Source organism: Myripristis murdjan, chromosome 12 (genome assembly GCF_902150065.1).
Source record: "Myripristis murdjan chromosome 12, fMyrMur1.1, whole genome shotgun sequence".
In the NCBI taxonomy this organism is placed as follows: domain Eukaryota; kingdom Metazoa; phylum Chordata; class Actinopteri; order Holocentriformes; family Holocentridae; genus Myripristis; species Myripristis murdjan.
Window position 1 is genome coordinate 30311841 of NC_043991.1, and position 26628 is coordinate 30338468.

Here is a 26628-nt window from a genome sequence, read left to right on the forward strand (position 1 = left end):
AAACAAACAAACAAACAAACAAACTCATCTGACACTTTAAATTCTGATGTGGTCCTAATCAGATATGATTGCTGCTGATGCGAAGGCCGTGTAAAGGGTCACTGAGCACGCTGACGTCAGCGACAATATGTATTCATTTTCAGCAGTGGTGGGTCAAAACAAAATATGGAGGATAGCAGCAATGACAGGGAGACAGTACTTTGCAAAATTAATTTAATAAGTAGCTCGGGGCAGGGGGTGGCGGTGGTGGCGGCTGCACTTTATTCCACCTGTAAATTGTTATGGTTAGTCCAGTCACTAAATAGTGCATTGTTCATCTTAGTTGCATTTCTTAGGCTGCGTTCAGTTGGCTGTCACAAGCTATTAAAACATTTGAAAGGTGAGCAATTGGATTTAGGCAAGTGAACCAAATGTAGTAAGAAATTAGTTAAAAAAAAATGTAAAACTAAGCTAGCAAAATATTAAAACCATTTATAATTATTGTAAATATACTGTATATTAACATTTTAATAGATGAAGATAAAGATAATTGCCTCAAATTTACCCCAACAATTTGAAAAACAAAAACAAAAAATCCAAAACAAAACAACAACCCAAACATGGAAAACAGTGTAATACTGTGTGTGCTATCTGGATGATTGCCACATGTCAAAAGCTCATTTGCATTTTTTAGGGCAGAGTAAAAGTTGACATCTCTCATTTCCCATTACACCTATACAAAGCTGCTGTTGATGTGAATCATTGTTCATGTAGGTCTAATCATCCTTTCTCTGACTCCATGGAAGCACAGCGTCAAAAAGTTTCCTTTCCATGTTGCATATCACCAACACCTGAAGTCAGGTAGATTTCCCTGAGTCCTACTTTGGCCATAAGCAACTGATTGCCATGTTTCTCTTGTCCAATGCACCTCTCTCTCTATCTTCTCTCTCTCTGTATTACTCTATCTCTCACTCTCATTGGATCAGCTTCTCCAAAGAGAAACCAGTGTTCTTGTCTGAGATGTGCACTCTGTGCAGAACGTATGCATCCCAATATGACTATGGAATTTTAGCTTAAAGGAATATTGAAATCTCTGAAGAATAGCCTGGTTGAAGGAATATTATCAACTCACTGGCCTGTCTGTTAGTACAGATAAGCAAAGGCATGAGTTCCAGTCCAACATTTTATTATAGGATAGTTGAAACAGGTTTTTCTGACAACATAAGAAAAGGGATAACAAAGCATATTAGAAGCTTAGCCCTAGATATCATAATTTCTACTTTCAATAATTAATCCAACAAAGGTAAGTTAACTACAAACACAATTATTGTTAAAACCTAGGAATACAGAGATAACCACAACTTTAAGTTTAACAGTAGAACTACTAAAGCAGTTTTAAAAGCGTTTTAAACCAAAGGAAACACGTCAGGTTCTTTGTTCTCAAAAAGGTTTTGTATTCCATAAGGTGGCGGGATATATGCCATGATGACTCATTGTTTCAGTCCACTTCCTGAGGGCTAAGCTTCTTCACATATCCGGCCTCTAGCAACTTGATGATCTCATGATCATAAATGGCTGCTCGCTCTGGATTCTTAGCCAGCTTCCATTTAGTTCCTCAGTAAGCCATGCAGATACTTGAGTCTTTGGAGAACTTGAACAGGATAGGGTTGTGGTGCAAGACCCTTATAACAGACTTCTTGTATGCATTTGATGCTGAGGAAATGCTGACTGTAACAGTAGCATCAGTTAGAGTCTCAGTCCCTTGCTGGACAATTTTCAGTATAAGAGATTCAGAAGCCTCATCAAGACCAAGAGATCTGGTTGCAGTTGCTAATAGCATGATTCACTTTAACCATCATCCAATATTGCATACATTTCAAGGTTTATCCCCCTATAACTTGGCAGAACTCTGACAACTTTCAAAGGGGCTTGTACTGCAGCTAGAACAAATAAGGCAAGAAGCACCTGAATCCCTTTGTGGCTGGTTCACGTCATGAAGGACTCTGAGGTGTTTCCCTTTGCATTTTGAGCAAAGCTTCTTTAGGTAACAGTTCAAGGCTCTGTGCTCATGGGTACATCTCTGGCAATGGCCTTTCTTTTGAATGTGCAGGTGGAAGGGAACAACTTATGCAGATTTTTGACTTTTTGGGGAGGATTATGATTTACAAAAGATCCTGGGGAGTGATCAGTCAGGGTTTACATGAAATAGAAGAAATGGATGAAACAGAATTGGACTTCTCTCTTCTCTCCAGGAGCCTTCACAGTTTTTCCGATTCAAGATGAGACCTTTGTTTTGTTCTATTTCTGACTTCCATATCCATGCTGGAAGTTTATCCCTTGTCCTTACTTTGAAGTGATGGAAAGTCTGGGAGGTGGAGCATGTTGTTTGCTTGTAGCTAAACGTGTGTATGAGGCTTGTTAGTTTAAATAGGAGGCTCAGAGGATTGAGGGACAGCTTGAAGGTGGAGGTATAGCAGGAATAGCTTCTGGAGGCGAGCTTGTCTGTTAGGATGGATGAGCAAAGGGAGGAGTTCCAGTCCAATCTTTTATTATATGCATTTTAAACCAAAGAAAACTTGCATATCACAGGTCAGACTATTGGGGGGAGAGACAGCCACATGAGGCCAGCTAGCTTTTTTGTTGTCAGAAGAGGTTTGCCACAGGTGAGCTGCTGCCTATACAGGTTCTGGAGCTCCGTCCATCCATGAAGCAGTGAGGCAGGTACAGGAAGGTTAGAGTGGGTGGGGATTATCCACATGACTTTGACATGAAATATTTCATGTCAGCATTTCACACAAAGATACATATGAATGGTCAGGGCCAAAAGATTGTGTCTGAGGACAAATCAGAATTGGGTCACTTTCAGCCACAGTGTGAACATAGCCTGAGGAGGGACAAAAGAGGATGGTTTAGAGCAGAGGTTTTCAACTAGCACCGCCACAGAGTCAATATTCATCCTTGGTCTTTCAGTCACGGTCCACACTTCAGATCATTTAAGAGCCATTCAGTTTAATTTTGCACAATGAAATTGTAGTTTAAAAAGGTGTTTTTAAATCAAAGTTTTTTATTTTTTGGACATGGTAAGTTCACCCGAATGCCCGCGGTCCATTCATACTCAACCTGTGGTGCACTCTTGGGCTGAGACCACCACTTGAGAACCACTGGTTTAGAGACAGAAGATTTCACAAAGACAATAGACTGAGAATCATTTGGAATTGATTCTGGTCAATTTAAAGGAGTAAAATAAATATTTGAAATGGAACTTAATATTTTAAAATGTAATAACCCTAAATGCAGCAATTAAAGCCAGTAACTGAAAGGCATCAAAATATCTTCCAGCTGTTGGTCTGTGAAGGAAAATCCTCCAGCTCTCATCTCTGTAAGGGGACTGTTGAGATCTTGAAACAGTGATTGTTTTTTGGTATTTTCAAAAGATGTGGATGAGCAACTTGAAAAATTTAGATCAAACAAACAGGAGGGCAAGTGTGTTTTCAAAATGGGCCGTCCTGCCTGAGGCAGTGAAATAGTCTTCATTAATAAAGGACTGTGCCACTCCAGTAACAAATGACACCTCAGGTCTCAATTCTTCAGGTCTTTATTAGTCCAACATATGTCAAATAACTCCACTTTCTTTAAAAAATTTATGTTGGACTAAGTTTTAAATATGTTGTTTACTATGTTTATCCTGTAATACCAAATACATGCATATAGCTAGAAGAGCTCTGTCATCTTAGTTCATGGTTACTTACAATAAATTACTAAATACCCATTTGAAGCACATTCTCTTACAGGTTGAAATATTTTACCATCTCGCACACTGAACACACATTTGTGATGACAAAACAAGGCCACAAATGTAAAAAGGTTTCGCCTGTCCAACCCACTGTATCCAGTGGGAACCTCTTTTTTGGTTAAGTGTTACATTGTCAGTCATTGTCAGTGTTAAACAGATGCTTTGGGGAAGTTGGTGTTGTTGCTAAGCAACTACTGGAAATCTATATGAAGCATGACACTCTTTTACTTAAAAAAAGTTATACACACACAAACAGATAGATAAGACAGACAGACAGACAGACAGATAGATAGATAGATAGATAGATAGATAGATAGATAGATAGATAGATATTTTTTAACTACAGTAACAGTTTGTCCTTTCACTGTGAGATGAGAAAACTTAGCACTGTGCAGAGAGTGGTTCCTGGTAGACATGTAAATGGCTCTTAGGCATATTTTGTTGAGCTTACACATCCATAAAAGACAGGATATTTTTATACTAGCTTTCGCATTCAGATATTCAGTGTTGAAACTTATTTAGATTTCTATTGCAGTGTGGGCTTCTCAAGCGCTTTACACTTTTCTTCATTGTTTTGGCTTTATTAGATTGCCTAAATACTTGCTGATAGTGGCTAGAGTTCTTGAACAAGTATCCATACCGTAGCCAGGTATGAGGACACTGAGGTCCAAAATAATTAGGGGTTAAAAACATCTCTTTTAAGTGTCTGTTGCTCTTGTATGGAGGTGAGTGAAGGTGCTGGCATGACTCCTTTCACCCAGCGCTCCCCATTTTCCATGCTCTGTGGTCAAAGGAGCAGGCATTTAAATTTAGTTGTGCTGCTATTGCAGTAATTACGGTATTGCCTACAGGTACAGCATAGAGCCAGAATGAGCAAACCTTACAGCCTCTCTCTCTCTCTCTCTCTCTCTCTCTCACACACACACACACACACACACATACAGTCATATTTAGAAATTACATATTGGTACATGTTATAAAGACATAATTTTTATATTTGCTGGGTTAACAAGCACTTATGATAAATGTATTGGAATACGATGTCTGTGCTGTGCCAGACTACTGTTTATGTGTCAACCGCCATCCCACACAGAGATGTTAAGAAATCCATGTGATTGATGCTAACTGAGTTAGTTTTGAGAACCACAAATAAATCAATTCTCAGCCAACACAGGCCCATCTCATGAGCTGTACAATAGGAATCCAGTTCATAAAATGGCTCCTTTTTTCAACAGCCATGAAATTTTTTTTCTCCATTAATTTCACCTGTATGAGTAACTCATCACAATACAGCTGTTTGAATGTGTCCTTAAAGGTTGAGTCTTTCCTTTTCCTTTCCTTTCCTTTGTTAAAAAAACAAAAAAAACAAACAACAACAAAACAAAAACAAACAAATAACCAAACAAACAAAAACATGAACACAGTAAAAACTGTTGGAATGGATATTTGAGTGTCTCTAGTTATTTGTTTGGGTGCATTACACATCTAATTGTGGTTCCTTTGTCTTTTTGCTCCATTTAAAGTGCCAGGAAATATATCTCTGTGGTAAGTTGGAGGCCAGTTTTAAAAAGTAAACTAGCCTCCCAGAAGATATCTGAGAGAGACTTTAGTTCGGATTCATATTATAGAAAGAAACATAATTTAAGATTTATAGCTTACTGTTGCAAAATGTTAAATGAGATTGGACAAAATAAGTGCAGATGATTTATTTCTTTGTCTCGATTTCTCCAAAATATATTGAAAAGTGAACACAAATCTGTCTCAAAGATCAGGCACTGAAACACTGTTAGTGCAATGTCCAGTGCACATAACAAAATGGTTATCTCTATAGGCATATTACATTGACGTGGCGAGGCTGTTTTGTTACTATAGTTACAGTGACATTGCTCTAACAAAAGCATAGTAAATGATCCTTTATTCTTTTATTTGATTGCACTGTAAGAGTGTTGTGCAAAATGTCACAATGAACTACTAGTTTATGTTGTACAACTGCAGTAAAAAATGTGGAATCCAAGTAAACATTAAAATCCTGTAAAATTTGTGGTTATTATCATTGATTATGGAGGCATAAAAAAGCCACTGTGTGCATAGTTATATACATTTACAGGGATTTAGTCAAATAATAATAATAAAAAAAAACATTAGTATGAAGAATGTAAGACAATATATGCCTTAATTAAATTTTTCTATTCAAAGAGGGAGCATCTCAGCCTGCTCCATCATCAAATATCTGTTGTCACAGCACCACTCCGCAGCTACTTTGCAGCATTATTTATTATGTCCCACCTACTAAGAATTTGAACTAAATACACAGGCGGGGACACAAAAAACTATACTGACAAAAGTATTGGCCATACCTCTTAATAATTGAATTCAGGTGTTTCATTCAGTCCCGTGGCCACAGGTGTATAAACTCCAGCAGCTAGCCATGCAGTCTGCCTTTCTAAACATTAGTGAAAGAATGGCTCATTCTAAAGAGCTCACTGAAGTCCAGCGTGGTGCTGTAATAGTAATGTAATAGGATGCCTCTGTTGCAACAAGTCAGTTGGTGAAATGTCTTCCCTCCTAGATATTCCACCATCAGCTGGATGTGGGATCATTGCAAAGTGGAAGCATTTAGGAACCACAGCAGCTCAGCCACCAGGTGGCAGCACCACGTAAAGTTACAGAGTGGGGTCGCAGAGCGCTGAGGCGCATAGTTCGTAAAAGTGGCCAACGCTCTGCTGACTCAGTAACTGCAGAGCTCCAAACCTCCTCTGGCATCAACATCAGCACAAAAACTGAGCGCCGAGAGCTTCATGGCATGGGTTTCCATGGCCGAGCAGTAATGTGTAGGTGGTCCAATACTTTTGTCCATATAGTGTAATAGTGCATGGAATCACAATCCACAGGTCTTTCACAATTGAGTCACATCACCCTTCTGAATAGATGCATGACATCTGGCTTGTGCAGTGGTCCACCACACTGAAGAAATCCTCCTCTCTCAGCTGGCGGTCAGCAGCCACATCCTGCGGTTCGCTGAGAACATCAAATTCTACAGGAGGACCACACACACACACACACACAGAGTGAATGACATTCATGCCAATAGAGTGCTGATTCTGTCACACGTCTGTAGATACTGTATTTTCATCACCTGTAATGCCAGACAGAGCTCTTTGTGAGGCATCCACCCCACTGGGATTATTGACTGTTGGAGCGAGGCTGTCACCAAAGGCTTGAACTTGCATCAGGTGACATGAGCTGTTCTGTGCTGCGATCTCACTGTACGAAGGAGGAGAATACAGCATCTTCATCTGTCCTGACAGCTCTATAAAGGAGGAGTGGAAAAAGAGAAGATGACTATTTTCTACTTACTGTAAAGGACAGTTCAAATGAGGTTTATAGCTTTGGCCCTAAATTAAGCCTCACAATATTGGGTGTTCTCATGCAAAAGCTACAAACAATCAATCAGACTTTATTTATATAGTACTTTTCATACAAATACATGTAACACAAAGTGCATCACACAGTAAAATAATAAAACAGAAAAAGGCAAAGACAGAAAAAACAAGAGCTGAGGAATCGCTATCATAAATCTCATCAATCTGCAATAGTAAACACCAGAGACAGGAGTAAAAATATAGCAAATATAGCTAAAAATAGCAAAATAAAAGTAGCAATAAAGGAGTAAGGAAGGCATTACACCCGACTAATGAAACAAATTATGCATTTTGACCTCTCAAACCTGGTCTTTATCGTTACTTTGAAATCTGAATCGAGTGCTTCTGAGCACCTTGTCAACATCTCTGCAGCTGTCAAGTCTGGGGGGAAAAAGGGAGATCTCTATTTAAAGCTACACAGAACAACAACAGCCACCTGCTGCACAACATAAAGATATACTGCATGATCAACATGCGTGTGAAAAAAATCTGCCCAGACAGATTGTCAAAACACCCACACACTGGCTAATATGCTATTCAGAAATGAAGCGTGTACTATAACCTTTTCTCAGAGGAGCATTCAATAGGAATTATGTTTTTTTTTTTTCCCTCCCAAGGCTTTTTTCTCAATCTGGTCTCTGTGGAACTACATTCATGTCTATTAAGTAAGTCTGTGTTTTAACATCTATCGACAAAAACCTTGAAAATACACTGATGATGAACCTCTCCGAGTACCTGGGGTATGATCTGTGAGTTCAGGTGGCTCACTGGGTTGCCTCAGATCTTGGCTGTTCTGCAGTGAAACTCCACGGGGAGCCTGGGGGAGGTAGGTGGAAGAGTGAGGACCACACTGGTCCCTCGGGATGAGCTGGTGGGGGGAAGGATCAACAAACCTGTAATATTTCAGACTGGAGTAAATACTCTGAATACAGAAAAGTCAATCAAACAGTTAATTTGTGTATCATCCTCATTTATCAAGAAAAAAATATATTTGTCTGCACTCTGTGGAACATGAATAAAAGGAAATGATAAAAAAAATTCTTAATGTATGGACGATATATGCCATGTAAATTATATGTTATTTTAAAACATTACTATAATATGCATTGGTAAATTATGTGTGATAAGTTTGGTTCAGCTGCAGAGGCAGAGGATTATGTTCACTATGCATTATCTAATGCTTTGTACAAAAATGTGATAGGGCAAAAAAGGGAAAATAAGAGAAGATATTACAATAGCTTTTATATAGCTGTGCATTTTTGCCAAGTAAGGCTTCTACATAATTCCTACTTGCCAGTGGTGTGGATATTAAAGGAGCCCTAGTTTGCTGACAATACGCAAAGACTGAATGGCAGCAAGGATTTCACAATCGATTTAACATTGAGAAAAGTAATTACAGTGATTCCCATCTCCCGCCAGACTTTAAATGGTATTTTTTAAATTTTATGATTCACTTATTGAATTCCTTAGCCGCCCTTGTTGGTGGCTATAGCATCCATTAATACTAACCCTTGAGACCAATGAGGCAAGGCAAGGCCTGCTTTCACAGGCCAATTGTCTACCCAGAAGCCTGCAGTGAATGCTTTGGCCTACTGCTGCTACAGGAACAATTACAACCGGTGAGGAGCCATGAGCATCTGGCTGCTCAGAATGGCAGAAATCCTTCATCACAGGCTTTGAAGTGTATAGATGAAGGGATGTTTTCCTGCGGGCTGACCAGGCAACAGTGTTGCTGGCTATTCCCAACCTGTAAAATCTCTTCCCAGCCGCTTTCTTCACAGTAGAGGTGTAGCACCCACAAAAACACCCCTTTAGAGTCTTTCACCAGAGTAGAAAATGGTTGCTTTATTTTAATCAGATTATTCTAATTATGAGCTTATAGCTGTGAAGCCATGACAACCAATGTTTAAGTAGTTATTTGTTTCAGATCACTAAAAAGAGAGAAAAAGGGATCCTGAAGCATTTCAATCAGTCATGGCTACAATCGCTGTGCCAATGGGAATTCAAAGTGAAAAGAAAACACCAATTGGCTTGCCCAGTAAAGCTAACTGCTCCCTCAGTTGGCGCTTGTAAAGACAAGTGTCGCTGAACATGTGTAAATTCCAAAGCATTTCAAAAAGCATAATAATGAAAAACATTTGCTTGTCCTTTGTGCACATCTACATCCATTGACATTATACAACAACTTTTTTAGTGGCAATCTGAATTATCGCTCATGTTATTTAGCCTCTGCAGCAATACTGACCTAGATCAGAAGAGCTGTGAATGATCTATTATGGGACACATTCTTAGAAATTTGGATAACACTTGATAATAATCATCATTAATAAATGATATATTAATAGTTAACTACATCGATAGATGGAGGAGATATTTTATAACAATTTGTTAATGGTTAGTAATTGGTTTTTAAACCAATAGTTTAATTAACTATCAATTTTCATGTGTTAATTGTGCTTATTATAAAGTATTACTGAAATTTTCACACTATACAGTCATTTGAATAGAATAGAAATGCCTACTTTAGAAGTTTTTCAGTTTCCTTAATTCAAATGTGAAAACCTCAAACAAGACACAATAAATCCTCAGTACCTGTAGTTGTCCTGTAAGGTGCACAGCAGAGCCAGGTGAGGACTGCTGGAGTCTTGTCCCTGGGGAACAGCTGAGGAGCAAAGACACAACACTTCAGGGGGTCTAGCACAGGCTAAGGTTCACAGATAAACCTAATATGTGCACGTGTTTCCAGGTGGTTAACGGTTATTTGACTTGTTTTCATATCAAACATAAATCCAAGTGTCTGAGTGGAAACATTTCTACCAGAGTATGGCTCATGAGAGGTGCCGGGCGACAGCACCAAGCTGTTGTCAGTCCTTGCCAGAGGAGAGAGGCTTGGTTTCAGGGGGTGGATGGTTAAACAGTCTACCAGTGCTTCCTGGGTCACATCAGCAGAGGATTTCAGCTGGAGACATGACACACATGAGAAATGAATCATAATCAGGGCACGATGCAGAGACAGATATTCAACAACAGGACAACTACAATATGTTAAGTGGATTTTGGGCTTATTACTTTGTCAGTGGAGTTGGATGGGAGTTATGTTTTCATGGAAAGGTTACTCATGGGCTAAGAAAGAACTGGTCTATTTTTCACATCTATTGGCCAACATGGGGCATGGCAGTGGGCGTGGCTTCAAATAAAAATGCATGTAACTTTCAAATAGTTTCACGTGATATCATGGAGCTATATGGAAAGGTTAACAAGGAAGCATGGATTAGCTTTTAACACCGATTGGCCAAAAAGGAGAAGTGGCGATGGGCTTGATTTACTTTTGATGAATATCCAACACGTGGATAAATCATGTCTTGACAATTGCATACTGTTGGCAGAGGTATGTACTCTACTGAGTGCTTTTTTCCCTAGTTTGCCTTTTCATTATAGTACTATGAGTTTTAGTTAAAAGTGTTAACAATAATGTTACCTCTTGAGTAAATCTGTTATATTAACTGGAGCCAAGACAGTTATTGTTTTTTAGATTAACCTGGTAGCCAATATAAAGTAATGAAAATGGCTCCCGTATAATAATCTTATATGATCTCTTTGTGTGGCTCATGTTAAAAATCTGGCTGCAGCTTTCTGAACTACTTGCAGAGAAGAACAGTATGAAAAACGGCTATAGCATGTTTATGAGGTTAAGTATTTCAGCTTGAATTTCATAGTGACCTTTGTAAGAAAACCAACACAATATGCATTCATACTTGAGAGGCTTTAGCGAAATCACAACTGACTTTGAAAACTTGTTATTTAACTTGTTAATGAAAGAAGCTGTGCATGTGGGAGACTTTGTAAAATGTCACTTTTTTTTAGTAACAACCCACCTTCTGTGGCTGTATCTATGGTGACATAACCTTCACTAAGACAGTGAGCTAAAGAGGATAATTTTTTCTCTATGTCTGCCTATCGCTCTCCATATCTCTCTCTCTCTCTCACACACACACAAACACACAAAACAACAGTCTTGAGTTTACTATGCTGCAATACCATGCTGTCATGATGAAACTGTATGATAGGGAGTGCAAGCAGTCCAAGCGTATAATGTAAATGACGTGTGTATTTTAATGCGACCTAGCTCTGTCAGTGGTAGCACAAGTGCATGTGTCACCAACAATACCTGCAAGGAAGCGCATTACTACATGTACATACTATATCTTTCAGGTGCTGCCATTTAAAGACAAAACTTAAAATTACTTGAAATGATAAACATGAATTATGATATAAATTATGACATAAAATATGAATCTACATATGAATTCTCTTTTTCCATGTTAAATATTGCTGTCCCTTTAAGAACTGGAAAATAATGAAGTGATATGTCATGTATAATGAAAATGTGGGATCTTGGAATGAATTTTGGGTCAATTTAATATGTACCGTGTGAACAGGAAATGATGCTGTGGACCTTGTAAATGGATAGTTTGTTTCACCTGTGATAGATATCTGATGAAGACCTAGCATCAAAATGTTGCATTGCTGTACTGTACATTTCTTCTGGAGGGTTAACAGTGGTCATGACTCTTAGAAACAGCTGGTGTCAGAGTTTACAAATGATCTGGCTGGAAATAAAGTGAGTTACTAAAGTAAAAGACAGTCTTAAGTATAACATGTTCTCCAAGTTAGAGGGGGTCGATATTTTTAAGTGATCATACATGAATGAAGCAAAAACAAGTTAAAGTGTTTTGGAGACTCTCTCCAACCTTATCCTGAACATTTTAGGCTACAGTATACTCTTGATCTCATGAATCCCATAGGCAGGTAACATCATAGTAAGTTAAAATTATGATTCAAGTGAAGGCATGCACTGCGATACTTACCTTCTTCCGTAACTGTCTCTCTTTAGAGGAGTGGGATTTCACATGTTTCCTCAAGGAGCTAGGATCGGTGTAGCGCTTTGCACAGCCAGGGATCTGACATGCGTACGGCTTCTGCATAACCCCAGACATATGTAAACAGTTTGCACTCCACACACACATTCACTTCAGTACAATTTCATTTTATTTGTATAACATCAAATCATAACAGAAGTTATCTTTAAGGCGCTTTACAGAAACCCCGCAGATATTGGCCAATCCCATGAACCAAACAGAGCAAGCACAGGGCAACAGTAGTGAGGAAGAAACCTTTTTTCACACGGCCAAGAACCTCAAGCAGAAGCCGCCTCAGAGTGGGCAGGCATCTGTCTTGGGGTTGAGAGATGGATAGAGAGTGAAAGAGAGAAAGAAGGACAAAGGAGGACAGATGCGTGGGCACAAGTTGAATATGATGCTTGCCACTCACTGTGTCTAGGTGTGTACGCTGATGTTTTGCTCTGTCACTGGAGTTGCTGAAGGCCTTGTGGCATCCAGGGTGCTGACACAGGTATGGTTTCTCCCCTGTGTGGCTACGCAGGTGGATCTTCAGGTTTTCTAGCCGAGAAAAAGCCTTCTTACAGCCCTCAAACTGCAACCACACATTAACACACAGCAGATGCAGTTAAATCCCTGTGTCAGCCAATGGCCACTTCTAAGCATTGTTTGGATGGACTACAGTGTTTTGGACCATTGGCTCCATCCGGTGCCATATAGGAGCACTACAAGCACTCCATCACGAGGCTGCACACACACCTGGAGCTAGCTGATCTCATTAACTAAAGCTCACCAGAGACAAGAGACTAAAAAGTAGAAGTACCAAAGACAAATAGACAGATGCAGTTTTGTTCCTTCATTACAAGTTTCAGTTTTTTTTTTTTGTTTGTTTGTTTGTAATAAAAACACCCAGCTATTGTTCTCTTACAACCACAATTCTCCTATGACCAACACAGTCCCACTGTAAAATTTAATTATGCCATGAATTATGGAATTTGTAGTATAATCTGTCCTGACCCTGACTGTGAATTCTAACTCTGAATATCTGTTGAGACCCCGCCAAAAAAGGTTTATTTTTTTTTATTAAAAAATTAAAAATAAAAGTAAAAAATAACAAAATAACAAATTAATAAAATCATAATAATATCAATAATAATTACAATAATTAATAAACAATAAACAATCACAAATAAGTACATAAATAAATGGTTGTTGGCTATGCTACCAGCTTTAACTGGATACTTGATAATAACCATCTGCATGATGAAAAAGGTGAAAACACTGTCACACCAAATGACTGTGGGCATGTAAACATCAGATGAACACAGGACAGACAGCACAGCACACTCATCAACAGATGTCCAGCCTCCAAATGTAACGGCATTAATTTATGCAAGCTGTATGAATCTGTAACATCACTGGTTGCTCATTCTTCTGGAAGACCCAGTCAAGTGTTAAAAGCCTCATCATCATGGATTTGAGACCTTCTTGAGCACCACTCCTGCAAAATGTTTTTTCTTAACCTAACAAGAAAAAGTGGTAAAAGTCTTACGATTTCACTGTCTTTAATACATATTTCTTATATTTTAACAATCCACATCACACTACACTTGTGCCTAATGGTTGTCAAAATAACCAACAGGGGTCAGTATTTGCACACATTAATGTGTTGTAGTTGCTTTTTCATCTTAGATCACCTTGACAGCAGTGGGCGGCTGGCAGTCAATAACAAAAAAAGTTGCATTTCTCAAAACATTCCTACCAAATTCACTTCAAAGTTCAGACTGAATAATGACTATCATATGTGTATCAAGGACAAATACCTCAAACAAGCTCTACTGCCATTATTCCAAGGGTTTTAGGAAAAATTATATTTTTAAGTTATATAATTAAAGTAATCAAAACAGCTTTCCTCTTGCAGTATCACAACATCATAATGATCCCATCTCTAAAATATGTGAATCATCAGTGCTTTCCTATTGTAGGCCCTGGACTTTGCTCTCCCTCTTCCTGGTCACGGGGGGTGTGGAATGTCCTTACTAAGCTCATAGAGGAGACACATAGACCTTGTCACACTTTTGTTATTCTTCCTCCAGGACCAGATTCCTCAAATACTGATACCTCTCCCCCAGCAGTGCGAAAGCCAAAGCCAAAGCAAAAAGTACGGTTTCTCCTTCAATACACACACACACACACACACAAATGGTGCACTAACATCTAACCTGCATTTTGAACAGGACTATCAATGTGATCCGTTATTATGAATACAACATGGACGGCAACTTATAAATTCATAAGCCACCAGCTATGCATAGGTGGATCCACCATGGTGGCATGGGGTGGCAGCTGCCACCCTAAAAATAGGCCTTGCCAACCCTTCTGCCACCCCAGTTCGGTCAGTCCAATAGAAAAAAAATTAAATGTTGTCGCTGCTTGGAAATGTACAAGACTGAAAGTCCCCTGTCTGAGTGCAAGTGAATGTGGCGTAAGATGACTGGGCAGCAGGTCCCATTCCTCTCATATTTCAGAGTGATTTCACCAGTGATGGAAAGAGAACCATCGATACAACCAGAATAAGGTTATTTTTACTTTGAAACGCTGCAGAAATTAGAATAAATATCTATCTGGGAATATTAGCAAATAGAGTATCACAGAGTGTCAAAGGCAATATCTTCACAAAATCCCATTTCTTCCACAGGCACTCTCGGCATCTGGTTTCTTTAATGTACTTTCATAGGAAGGTGTACCAGTAAAGTAGCAACAACAGACCATTCAGCTGGGGTGCCACTACAACAAAGGCGCAGATAGTCAGAGAAAGCATGATAAATAGTCATTCAGAACCAAAGTGGACAGACAAGTGAGAACCAGCGTAAGACTAAAAAACACTGCCAGGAGCGCAGTAGGGGCCAGGGGTGGCTCTGTGTTAGCACTCCTTCTCTTTCTCTCTCTCTCTCTCTCTCTCTCTCTCTCTCTCTCTCTCTCCCTCTCTCTCTCTCCCTCTCTCTCTCTCTCTCTCTCTCTCTCCCTCTCTCTCTCATGAAGCTCTCATAAAGCATGGAGGGCTATTTACATGTCGTGAGGGACATTTGGGCTGAAAGGAAAGCAACGTGGCTTCTCAGTGTAGATCAGTGCTACAGCCAGGCTTCTGACAGCTCCTGGCAGGTGCCCATCGCCCGCTTGAACAATGACAGCTGCAGTCTGTGCCAGCAGAGTGCCTCTAGTACCCAGCCTCACTCTGGGGTCAATCCACTTTTATCTCCACTCTTTTTTTCCCGTCTCACTAATGATGTTTCTACGGTTTTGCTCTTTTTGCCATTTAGTCTCACCTGTTTCCGAACATCTACCTTTTGCTTTTAAGTCCCTGTTCCCATAGAAACATAGGCTCACAAAATAGCCTGGATAGGTGCTACTATAGTTTTTCTTTTTCTTTTTCTTTTTTTTTTTTAAATTCTTTTTATTTTTATTACATTCTTTAATATTTGTTTTCAGTCCAGTTTCCAAAGTGGGCTTGCTTGTTTCAGATTCATTTTTATTGTTTAAAAATATTAAGTTTTAGTTTAGTTTTTATTAGTTTCAGTGCTATTTTTTTTTTTTAATTATTATAATATGGAGGTTGGGGAAAGATTTTTAAAAAAAATTTATTTTAGTTAGTTTTGTAAGTACACAATAACATTTCAGTTAGTTTTAGTTTAAGTCTAGTTTTTATTTTTAATTCAGTTACCTAAAATGTTTTTTTTTCATACCTATTTTTATTTTTTAGTTTAGTTTTGGTTAACTATAATAAGCTTGGAATGACTCAAAAACATGAAGGAACTTGTTCAATTTAACAGATAATAAAAATATTCAGGAGAAAAAAAAACACACAATTTGAGCCATATTAAAATATTGCAACACACTATGAAAAACCTGGCAGGTCTTTGAGACATCAGCACATGGTTTCCTAATGTTTAATATTTTAAGCAATGTTGCAAATAAATAAATAAACAAACAAAACAAAACACAACAACAACAACAACAACAACAACAACAAAAAAACAGGTAATTTTAGGTTGAGAGGTGGTTTATAGTTATGGATTAATAAATGGAAAGGGTTGGCTCTAACTACCATGGAGATTTCAACAACAAATTCACCTCCAAATAATCACAATACTCAGTAAACTAGTTACAGGCTACAATTGTGGGTAAGTTGGTCTCAGGCGCCAAAATCAAATGAGTTGCCTTCAAACAAATGAAAGGATGCTGCTTAAAATGTTGACAAACCTGAAATCTCAGGCCTGTATTCAGTGGTGTTAACAAGGCTTGGATTACAAGCTTTGCTTTCAAGCCTTTCAAGGGTCATGTCAGGCAAAATAAGTAGTTCCATGGCTTAGCACTGAACCTCAGTTACATTTTCACTCTACACAATGCATAATGAGATTATACTGACATGTACAAGGTGAAGTAAATGGGCTTTTGGTTGACTTTTCTATTCACTTGCACATAAACACTAGCAAGCATGTGTATGGTTGATTGGTAATTCACTATAAATTGCGACTAAATAAATAAAAAATGAATGAAAGAACACAATTTCTTTCAGTAATGTTACCGTCTACAGTTTAATATGACTATCGCTCAGACAAATGAAATGCTGAATAGCTTCAATAAGAATAAGCGATTAATTTTATCCCTTTTATCCAAAATCACTGCAAACAATTCATAATTCATTCATGAACTGACTCACAATGATGATGAAATGTGTAGTTTTGGTGTAAAGTTCTACTGATGCTTTCCAAACCTTGTGTTTGAATAAATCACAGAGGTATATGGCAGACACAAACACACTGATGAGTGAAGCATGTGTAAAGAAACTGTTCAATCATCATTAAGCGGGTTATGAAATGACAGGTACAAGTCTGTGCCTGCCTGCTGTGTTTGCTGTGTAACAAGAGCTGACTCATTGTTCTGCTACTGGCTCATGCTTCATTTACCATTCATCATTTCACTTACCTGCCAGCCATTCCTTACAAAAAGTTCTCTACATCTTAGACAGTTAAATGGATTATAAGGTGGCCTCTTTTAATACTGAAATAATGCTTGCCTGTCTTGCTTAAATGGAGAGTTCTTCCTCAAGAAACTGTGATTTCAGGCAGATTTCCTTCATGTAGGCAGAACGTATCAGGCTTATCTACCGTATAAATCATATCAGAATGAATGCAACTTGTTTTTGATTCTATTTTGACAAAAACAGAATGTGACCCTGAACATTTTCCTTATCATACCATGATTGTATAGTATAGTACACAGAGCCATCCAACGACTTCAGCCCCATAGCAACAGAGCTAACTTCAACTAATAAGTGAGTATTTTGGTACAAAAGGTCAACTGAAGGTATGCTTCCAGTTAACAATTGACTCAATGAAAGTGGTGACATGAAACATGGTTGGCCAATGGTTGGCCTATTAGTCATCTAAATCTCAAGCATTCTTCTGGTGGGAGTGAAGCAAAGAAGGAGGAAGGAGGAAAGAGTGGTGTACTAGCCATTTACCCAAACATCATTTGTCTACATTCTAGACTGAATGATGTCAGTATTTTTTACTTGAGCACACCACTCCATTTTAATGACTGGCCTGAAACTACAGTATGATCAACAAGACATTCAGCCTACAGCTGAGGTCAAATCATGTTAACTCTTTCAAATAATCTTTATTTCTTCATATGGTGAAGACTCTTGTTAATATATCTGAAAGTTTTGACATGCCTCTGAATGATCCACCTAAGAGAAACAAAGGCAGTGGTCCCATCAGTAATCAGACCCATGGATTAACAGCATTAGATGAACTGAAACCCCCAACTCTTTGGCCACAGAACCAGACCTGTGGAGAGCCAGGCTATGGGGTGTCACCTTCCCAGAACAACGGCCAAGTTTGTCAGACGATGGCCTGGCAGGCACCCTCCTGCTGACAGGCCCAGTAGCTACTAGAGAGCCCTCTGAGAGGGAGATGGTAGAACAACTGGTGCCCTGCCAGATCTAAAGTGCTACACTGCCTTTGTGTTGATTTAATAACTGCATAATTAAGTTAACTCCCATGTCAGTTATCACAGAGCTCTGCTAATTACCTCAAGGCTACAGTTAAGAAGAGAGAGAGAGAGGCTATGCTTCTGTCCTAAACTATGGCCACAAACACAGAGAGCATAAGGGCATTTAAGAGTAACATAAGTATGTACCTTAAGAAAGTCTATTTTTGTAGCTAGAAGCTTAAAACCCCTCATCAAGATAACCTTTGAGAGAGACACCAAGAATTGCATTCAGCCACTGCCAGTCATGTTTCTGTTTCTACAGCTTTCTCTCAGTCTTTTCACACAAACTGCGAAAAAGTGTTAACCTGTTTGAAAGAGCTATGCTAACTGTACATCTTTAAGAGGTTGGGATATATAAAAATTCTGTTCTATAGGCAGTGATTTATGCTATGACTCCAGAAGCTGAGCTTTTTCAGATGCTGTAGAAGAAACACAGCTCAGATCAGACATAACATAATGGTGTATACCGTGCACTTGTTGGGTTTCTCTCCTGAATGGACCCTCATGTGGATAAGAAGCTTGTATCGGGCATTGAAGGGCTTGAACTTGCGTGGACACCCCACCCAGTAGCATGTGAAGTCCTCAGCCTTTCGCTGATCCACGTGCAGCTTCTCTATGTGCCTTACCAGCTCCTCCTTTTGGTCATACACAGCACTGCAGTCCAACCACCGACAGCAGTGGCCCCCATAGTCTTCCAGCTCTCCCTCCTCCTCCTCCAGCATTGGGACCTGGGGCAAAAAGCTGACCCCAAGCCTTGGCGGAGCTGTTGGAGCATGTGAGAGAGGGTCCTGAGAAAGGGCCTTTACTTGGCTATGAGGTCTGGGGAGGTGGATATGTTGGTGGGAGTGGTAGGGTGGTGGTGGGCCCTGTGGAATAGCAGCTGCTTGGACAACAGTCAACAGTTCTGGCTCTAACTGTACAGATGGCAGGAGGTTGTTGGTGGGTTGGTTCCTCCCCTCTGCAGTCTGCTCCAGTGCCCCTTCTCCTTCTGGGAGGCACTGCTGCTCCACCACCATGTTAGCCATCTGGCTCTCTAAAGCTCCTCCCTCTTCAAGCCTCTGCATACGGCTGCGCTCTGTCCCAGACTGGCGTTCTGTTTGTGGGGCCAGGGCAAGCACAGAGCCTTTCGTGCTAAGGGGGTTGGCCTGAGGGATACAACGGCCTCTCACACCCAGGAAGTGGCCACAGACCTCAGGCTGGACAGGTGAGAGTGTGGAGTGGGAGGCTGGAGAGCTGCGGGAACCATTGATATAAGCCACAAGTGAGGTAGGTGAGGTGCGTATGATGGAGTTGAAATCAAACCCCACAACATCTGACAAAGGGGACATGGAGAGGGCTCGCTTCTTTGAGCGTGTGGACTGTTTGGGGCTACTGGCGTCTCCCGCAAAGAGGTAGGAGGGCAGGGAGGCAGAATTGCTGGTGCCACCTGATATGGTTGTGCCAGACATGGCAGTACCTGGGGAAAGGCTATACTGTTCACCACCCTCACTGGCCTGGGTGGAGCACTCAGGTTCACTCAGTGGAGGAAGGATGCGGTAGCCATAGGGCCACTCATGTCTGCCACTCAACATTGACTGGGTCTCAGAGAGGCTAAGAGTCGTGGATGCCAGGGATTCTCTGGAGAGTAAGGATCTGAAACACATTGTTGTTACCCAGTTCAAGAACACTGCTGCATACACTTACGTTATAGTGAATTAATTACCATCTAATGACATTGCTTTTACATACCTGGCATCTGTATATGGTACCAGCACATTCTGTGGTTGTGGTGGAGGATGTGGTGCCACAGGACCAGTCGTATACTGTTGCCCTGTCAGTAGAGCAACTGGACCCAGGCTCTGGACAATCATGGGGCTGCTGGTCATCCTCAAGTTAGCACCAGCTGGCTGACCAAACACTTCCATGCCAGGCCTGGACACAGAGCAACCTGCTGGAGACAAGGCCTTAAAATTAACAAACTGCAAAATATCCACATGTGAAAAAGCATATTTTAACTATATACCACTAGATATTGGTTTTATTTGCACAAAGACAACATAAAGATGGAGTCTACTTCTGTGTGTGTGGGAGTGGTTTCATTTACTTCTAGAAGATAATTTAGTGGCCTTACACCCAGGAACACAACCTGAGAGGGTTTTTGCAGAGTGCTTTTTGTATTTTCCTGCTCTGACACGGTTAAAAAGAAAAGCTAAAATCATGCATCATAACAAAAACTGTTAAGGAGAGCTAGATGTAACATAGCTGGGCTTATTTAACAGGTGCACTGCTCGGCTCTTTTACTCAGGACTTAATCAGGATGTTCTAAGTTGGTTACATTAAATAATGTTCCCCAAAAGACTTTACATGTATGCTCTTTTTTCATTATTTTATGGAAACATGGCATCGCAAAGAAGACTGTTGGGTTCCAAAGAAAACTTGCCCATGTGGTTCTGTTCCCTTTGAGGTCTTTGTAAGCATAAAACAACTAAAATAAATGAATTAGTATTTAATAAAATGTATTATTAATAAGAAAAAGATTTTTAAAAATAAAAAATTTGAGACAATTATTAATATTTTTCTAGAAATAACAAGGAAACAGAATTTTAAATTTAATTATCTTTTTTAAAACACGTTTTTTCCCTGTCAGTTTTCTGTTCATTATTTAACAATTCAGCAGCCAGATAGCTCTGTAAGTAAAATCACAGGCTTTCCCGCAGTAGACCGCAGTCCAAATCCTGCATGGGGCAGGTCTCCAGTATGAGTCTATGCTTTACTAGGACATCACCTCAGCTAACATGGTCTCTGTCAGGTCTTAGGGTAACCAGCTGAGAAAACGGACTACTGGAACAAGATATCTTTGGACAAAGGTTGAGAACCTAGAAGTCACTGAATGCTACTATCACAGCAAATGACAGGAGAGCGGCTGTACGAAGCATATGGTTTAAACATGTTTTGATGGTACTTCAAGATACCAATTTTTAGGGCCCCTAAACGTTCTGCAAAAGTTCCTGTAATGTTACTTAACGTTCTGATAATCTTCTAGGAACATTACAAGGTGACGTCCTCTATACCAGTGTGGAACGATCTCAGAACATTCTGTGTATGTACGATCTCTAGCTGGTAATAGTGCTCAGGGATTTGAGCCAGTGCCACTTGGAGACTGTGTTATCTGGCTTCAAACAGTATGTTAAGGACCAGACCAGAAAAGACAGTGTCTTGGACAAGAGGGTTCTGAATGTCAAAGCTGCTTATGTGTCTAAGTGTAGACCACCAATATTCAATTCTGATCATAACGTTGTGTACATGATCCCAGTGTTTAAGACCAAACTCAATGAAAGTAGGAACAACTGAAAGCCTGTTTTGATTGGCCAAATTGGAAAACCTTTCAAGAGGGTTCAATAGATACTAAGACTACAGTTACAAACAATTACATTAACTTTTGTGTGTATATATGACAAGATATAAAAGAAGTTATTAACTCAAGCAAAGCGGTTTTCAAAAACAAAGATTTAGAGCACTCAAACATGTAGAAAAAGAGCTGAAACTCAGCATGCAAGAGGCAAAATTGGCACATATACAGCACGTGGAAGATGCCTTTAAAGCCAAAAAACCTCAGAAAGGTGTGGGATGCCATGAAATCTGTGACAGGATTGCCATCAACCTTTTGTGACAGATAATGAATTTTGTTTTGCCAATGATTTAACACTTTCTTTACCAGGATTGAATCACCAGATAGTCCTCTTAAGTGTACCAAAATACTTTAAATGATCAACCTGTTACCTCAGACAGAGCTGTCTGAGGTAACACTGCCAAAGATGTCTCATACTAAGAAAGCTGCTAGACTGGATGAACACAGCGCTTTTCTTTTGAAGAACTTTGCAACTGTGCTGGCTTCAGTGTGGCAACCAATCTTTCAGACTTCCACTGACTCACACACCGTCCCTCAGTTATGGAAAACCTTGCATATAAAACCATGTCCATGTCCAAAAAACAAAGGATTTTAGACTAATAGCTCTAACCCCAGTGATAATGAAATCTGACGAAAGAATTCTGCCCCAATATCTGGTCAGTGCAATGTAAGACAAACTTCATCCATACCAGTTTGCTTATGAGCAGGGCTGTGGTACTGAAGATGCTGTTGCCACCCCAACACATTCTCATTCCCACGTTTTCAAACACCACAAATTAAATTTAGGCAACAAAACCACTTGGTTAAGGTTAGGTTGAAGCATTAAAACCATTTGGTTAAGGTTAGGGAAAGGTTGGGTTTAGGCATAAAAACTACTTGGTTAAGATTAGGGAAAAGATGTCAGGTGATGAAGGGTGCTTTTGACCAAGCTGTGGGATTTGACACCCTTAGACAATGGTCTGGCCACCATGGTTCATATTATCTCTTAACATTAAGATAAACCAAAAACCTATGCTACAGCCTTATGTCTGTTTTTTTCTCCGGTGTTTAACACAATACAGTAGGACATGCTGGTGTCAAAAATGGCTCATCTATAACTGAATCTATATTTGATTCACTGGTATGCTTCTTTTCTCACTATGAGAGTTCAGAACGTGAAGGGGAACAATACCATTTCATTTCCCAACATCAGTGCTTTTTTACCTTCTATACTGACAATTGTCACATAGACACACCAAATCAATACATTCTAAAGTACTCTGGTGATTCAGCCTTCATGTCTCTGCTAACTTCCTTGGACAGCCCTGAAATGCAGCAACATGGTGTGAATAAAGCAGTAGAATGGAGTGACAATAATGCTCTTGAGATAAACACAAAGAAAACAGAGGACGTTTTCTTCTGTTTACGTCCTGACTCTGACAAAGATCCTGTTGTTATCCTGTTGCTGTGAAAAAATCATGCAGGTATTTTGATACAAATGCTTGGGCATAATGATTGATCGTCTGTTATAATGGAATGAATTCTGAAATTAGGGCCTGAATTTCTCTGCAAAAAAGACCAAACCGAGAATTTGTTTTCTCCATCGTCTCAGGTCTTTTGGTGCTGGTAAACAAATTCTTTTTTTCTTTCTTACTTCTGTGATTCTGAGTGTTCTGGTACAAGATTTTGAATACCACCTTAATATCTAAATTGCTTCACCATTTGTATATCTGTTCTAAGACTGTGGGACAACCTCCTGAGAAACTTTATGAATCTGCCTGTCAGAACAACATTCTGAGGCTGGCCAACAACAGGACCTATGTTTTGGACAGTGACACAGGGAGTTACAGGGTTCCATGTTTTAATAGGGTCAGGTTGAAACACTCTTTTGTGTACCAGCCAATCCAAGTTAAATGAGGTGTGTAATCCCAGATCAAATGTAGTGTTTTCCTCAGTAATTGTCATGTTATGTAAATGCATGCATCTTTGTATCCTGTCCTACTTTCTTTTTTGTTATATGCCATTACAAATGAAGCTGCTGTTGACAAAAATCACCCCCAGCTGACAATAAAGTGTTAATCATCATCAATCATCAGTTAAAGTAAATTCCCCTTAATACTGTAAATGATTGGTTACAAAAAATCCTTGACTGAACAAAATAACTGAAATGTATTACAGTTTAACCCAATGCCATCTAATTCTGTGGTACTTTGTTGCAATGATAATAAAGGACTATCTATCTTAAGAAGGCTATGTGATCAGTAGAAGTGACTGAAGAAGTGACATTGGAGTTAAATTAACTCCAGTGAGTATGGACATATATAAACAAGAGCATGGTAATGATTTTTGCTGACAGGTTTGCCATAAAATAATAGCCTAGATGATATGCTAAATTCTCACTGAGTGCATATTAATGAGAGATTAATAACAAATTAGCAATATAATCTGAAGAATTTGCAAACATAGCAACAGCAGAAATTCTGAATACAGCTGCAGAACTAAACAATCTTCATTGATTAATGGAGGACATGTGGATGATTTGTAAAACCCATGTTCCTCATTTGAATGACTCTGGAATCAATCTTTCCCGAGTGCATTGCAGTATTACATGCTTTATCAATAACTCAAAATGTCTACTCTCTGCAGTGCCTAAAGCACTGTGTAACTATCCACTTTCAAAGCTGACACAGGTCTGCAAACTAGCAGAGATGAACTTGGACCCAAATACAACAAGCTGTTGTTCCTCCACAGATCAGTTCACAATATTAACATAATTATCTTGTTTACACAACAGGGCCTGGCAAAGACAATCCCTAATACAAATCAAACTCAAATGCTGCACATTTTGTCTGGTTCAGCTGAGGCCTATGGATTGTGGAATTCCCCTTATGAACCTGAGCGGGCCAGAGACACTTTCTGCTCTGTTAATCACTAATGAGTTTTTCTCCTCTTTCCACTTTTCCTCTGCAGAAAATTTAGGGGCAGGCTTTATGCTTGGTTACTTATCAATAAATAAGAGAACAAGAGGTCCGGTGAGAAGACAGTAGGAGTGGGGAGACCACATTGAGATGAAGTGAAGTATGAAGATGTGCATGTAAATCAGTCGTAATTCTGGTAGAGAGGACTGTTGCCGGCATGCCCTCCTCTCTTATGGGACGTGTGCACTCATGTCTCAATTATGAGGTGGACATTTTGTTTACAGCCACCGGGTTTCAATAACTAGTTAAAGAGTGAAAATTAGTGAAGTAATAAAAGACAATTCTGGGGAGTAGGGTTACACCTGCAAGTCACTGACACACTCTGAATCTTTTATTTTCATGTACAGCGGTTGCTGTTTTACCTTTGAAGTTTCTGTTAGAGGAGCACAGTTTCGTGTGTAAGGCAGCTGTCACTGTGGTGGCCGGAAGATGATGAGCAGGCACTTGATGGTGTGATGAGCCGCTTGGCATGTTTAGCTGTTTCCCATTGGTCAACACCTGTCTGCGAAGGCTGAGGGCTGGAAGGACAACGGGATTCCCGCTCTGTTTCCCAGAAGCTATGGAGTGCACAGCCCCTCCTTTCACTTTGTCCATACCTGAGGAGGGACTGATTTTGGCCCGTTGAGGAGAGAGACTGGTACGCATGGGTATCCTGATGGACGGGGACTGGTGCCCTGCAATCATGTTCAGTGATGGGGATACACTGCAAGGAGACACCAGGAGCTGACAGCTCTTTCCATTCATGGCTGAGACAGAGTCCTTAGAGCCACCGTGCTTACAAAAACACAGCACATTACTTTGCAGTGGTCATCTTCCCCACAGCCATGTTTGATTCAAGTTGCTGGAGCCAGCATGGTGTGTCTGTTCAATTAGCTTTACATACGGCCAGCTAGTCCACTGCTTGTATCTAGGAAATGAATAGAACACATAAAACATAGCAACACAACAACAACAACGACAACAACAACAACAAATATATCAGTAGTGACAACATGATTATGTGATTTTTATGTTTTTGTTTCTGGTGTTTATGAAGAAGATTATCTCAGATTTGAAAGAATTAATCCTCCTATTATCTTTGGGGTCAATTTGACCCAATTCAGTATTTAACAACTCTAAATAGATGATTTTTTCTTTTTCTTTTTCTTTTTTGCTTCACATTTCATCAGTTTTCCTTGTTTAATGGGGACAAGTGGGTTTACATAAAATTAACATGATGTTAGGTTATTTTTTATACAAAGGGCTATTTGGGTGGTCAACAAGACACATAAAGTACATGACACGTAAACTTAAATTATTTTATTAAAATAATTTTCTGGGGATTGAAATAACTGAAGGTACTGATCCCAATTTATATTAAAAAGAAATTTAAAAAGTAAATTTGAAGGTAACAGGAGGGTTAATAAGCTACTACGTTTACTGATTACAACATTAAATGAGTAATAAGTAAATAAACAAACAAACAAATAAATAAATAAATGAATTAACAGTAAAATTAAATTTGCTCTTTGTGCTTGACATGCTGTAGGAAGCATGTCTCTTTGCCCCTTGTATAACATGAAAAAGCACTCCTAAAATGTACTTGCACACAAAAAGGAGACAAATACTTAAGCGTCGACGTGTTTTTTCTGTTATATGATATGTAAAACAGTATGATTTTATAGTGGGAATCAATTTGCATTTTCCGCGTTTTAATCTACAGCGTCCAGGCCACTTCTCCAACAGTGCAGACGTGAGCTTCGCAGCCTCTGATGGCGTCCTCACTCACCTACTGCTGGAGTCCCAGGCAGAGTGCCACGGCAGGCTGGAGGACTCCGTCAGTCCGCAGGGCTGCGAGTGCGGGGCGCACCGTGCAGGCTGAGCTGTCCCGGGTCTCCGCCGCTGTGCTGAGGAGTGTGCTCAACTGCACAGAGGAGTCAAGCCTCGGAGGAGTCCCGCATGCAGTTTGCACCCTGGCGTCCCACCTCACTCCTCTGCTCACTGCTTCCAGGAACTTTTTTTTTTTTTTTTTTCGATTTCCCCTGTGGCCTTAGAATAAACCGCTGTGTGTGAGTGACGGGATTTTAAAAAAAGGAGTGCTGGGTAACACTAAATAATTCCAACTAAATTGTCTTCCTCTTATTATTATTATTTT

The 26628-nt window shown here is 39.7% G+C and overlaps 1 protein-coding gene across 1 annotated transcript; it reads right to left on the bottom strand.

Annotated features, from left to right (window-relative positions):
* Positions 1–6684: 6684 nt before the first annotated feature.
* glis3 (GLIS family zinc finger 3) lies at positions 6685–25238 on the bottom strand. The gene is made up of 10 exons (XM_030064818.1): positions 24857–25238; positions 19878–20076; positions 18617–19781; positions 12526–12687; positions 12063–12173; positions 10012–10153; positions 9787–9856; positions 7930–8087; positions 6909–7073; positions 6685–6806 (listed from the first exon to the last, which is right to left on the bottom strand). The coding sequence occupies exons 1-10, from the start codon at positions 25236–25238 to the stop codon at positions 6685–6687; spliced, it is 2676 nt and encodes an 891-aa protein (XP_029920678.1).
* Positions 25239–26628: the final 1390 nt, after the last annotated feature.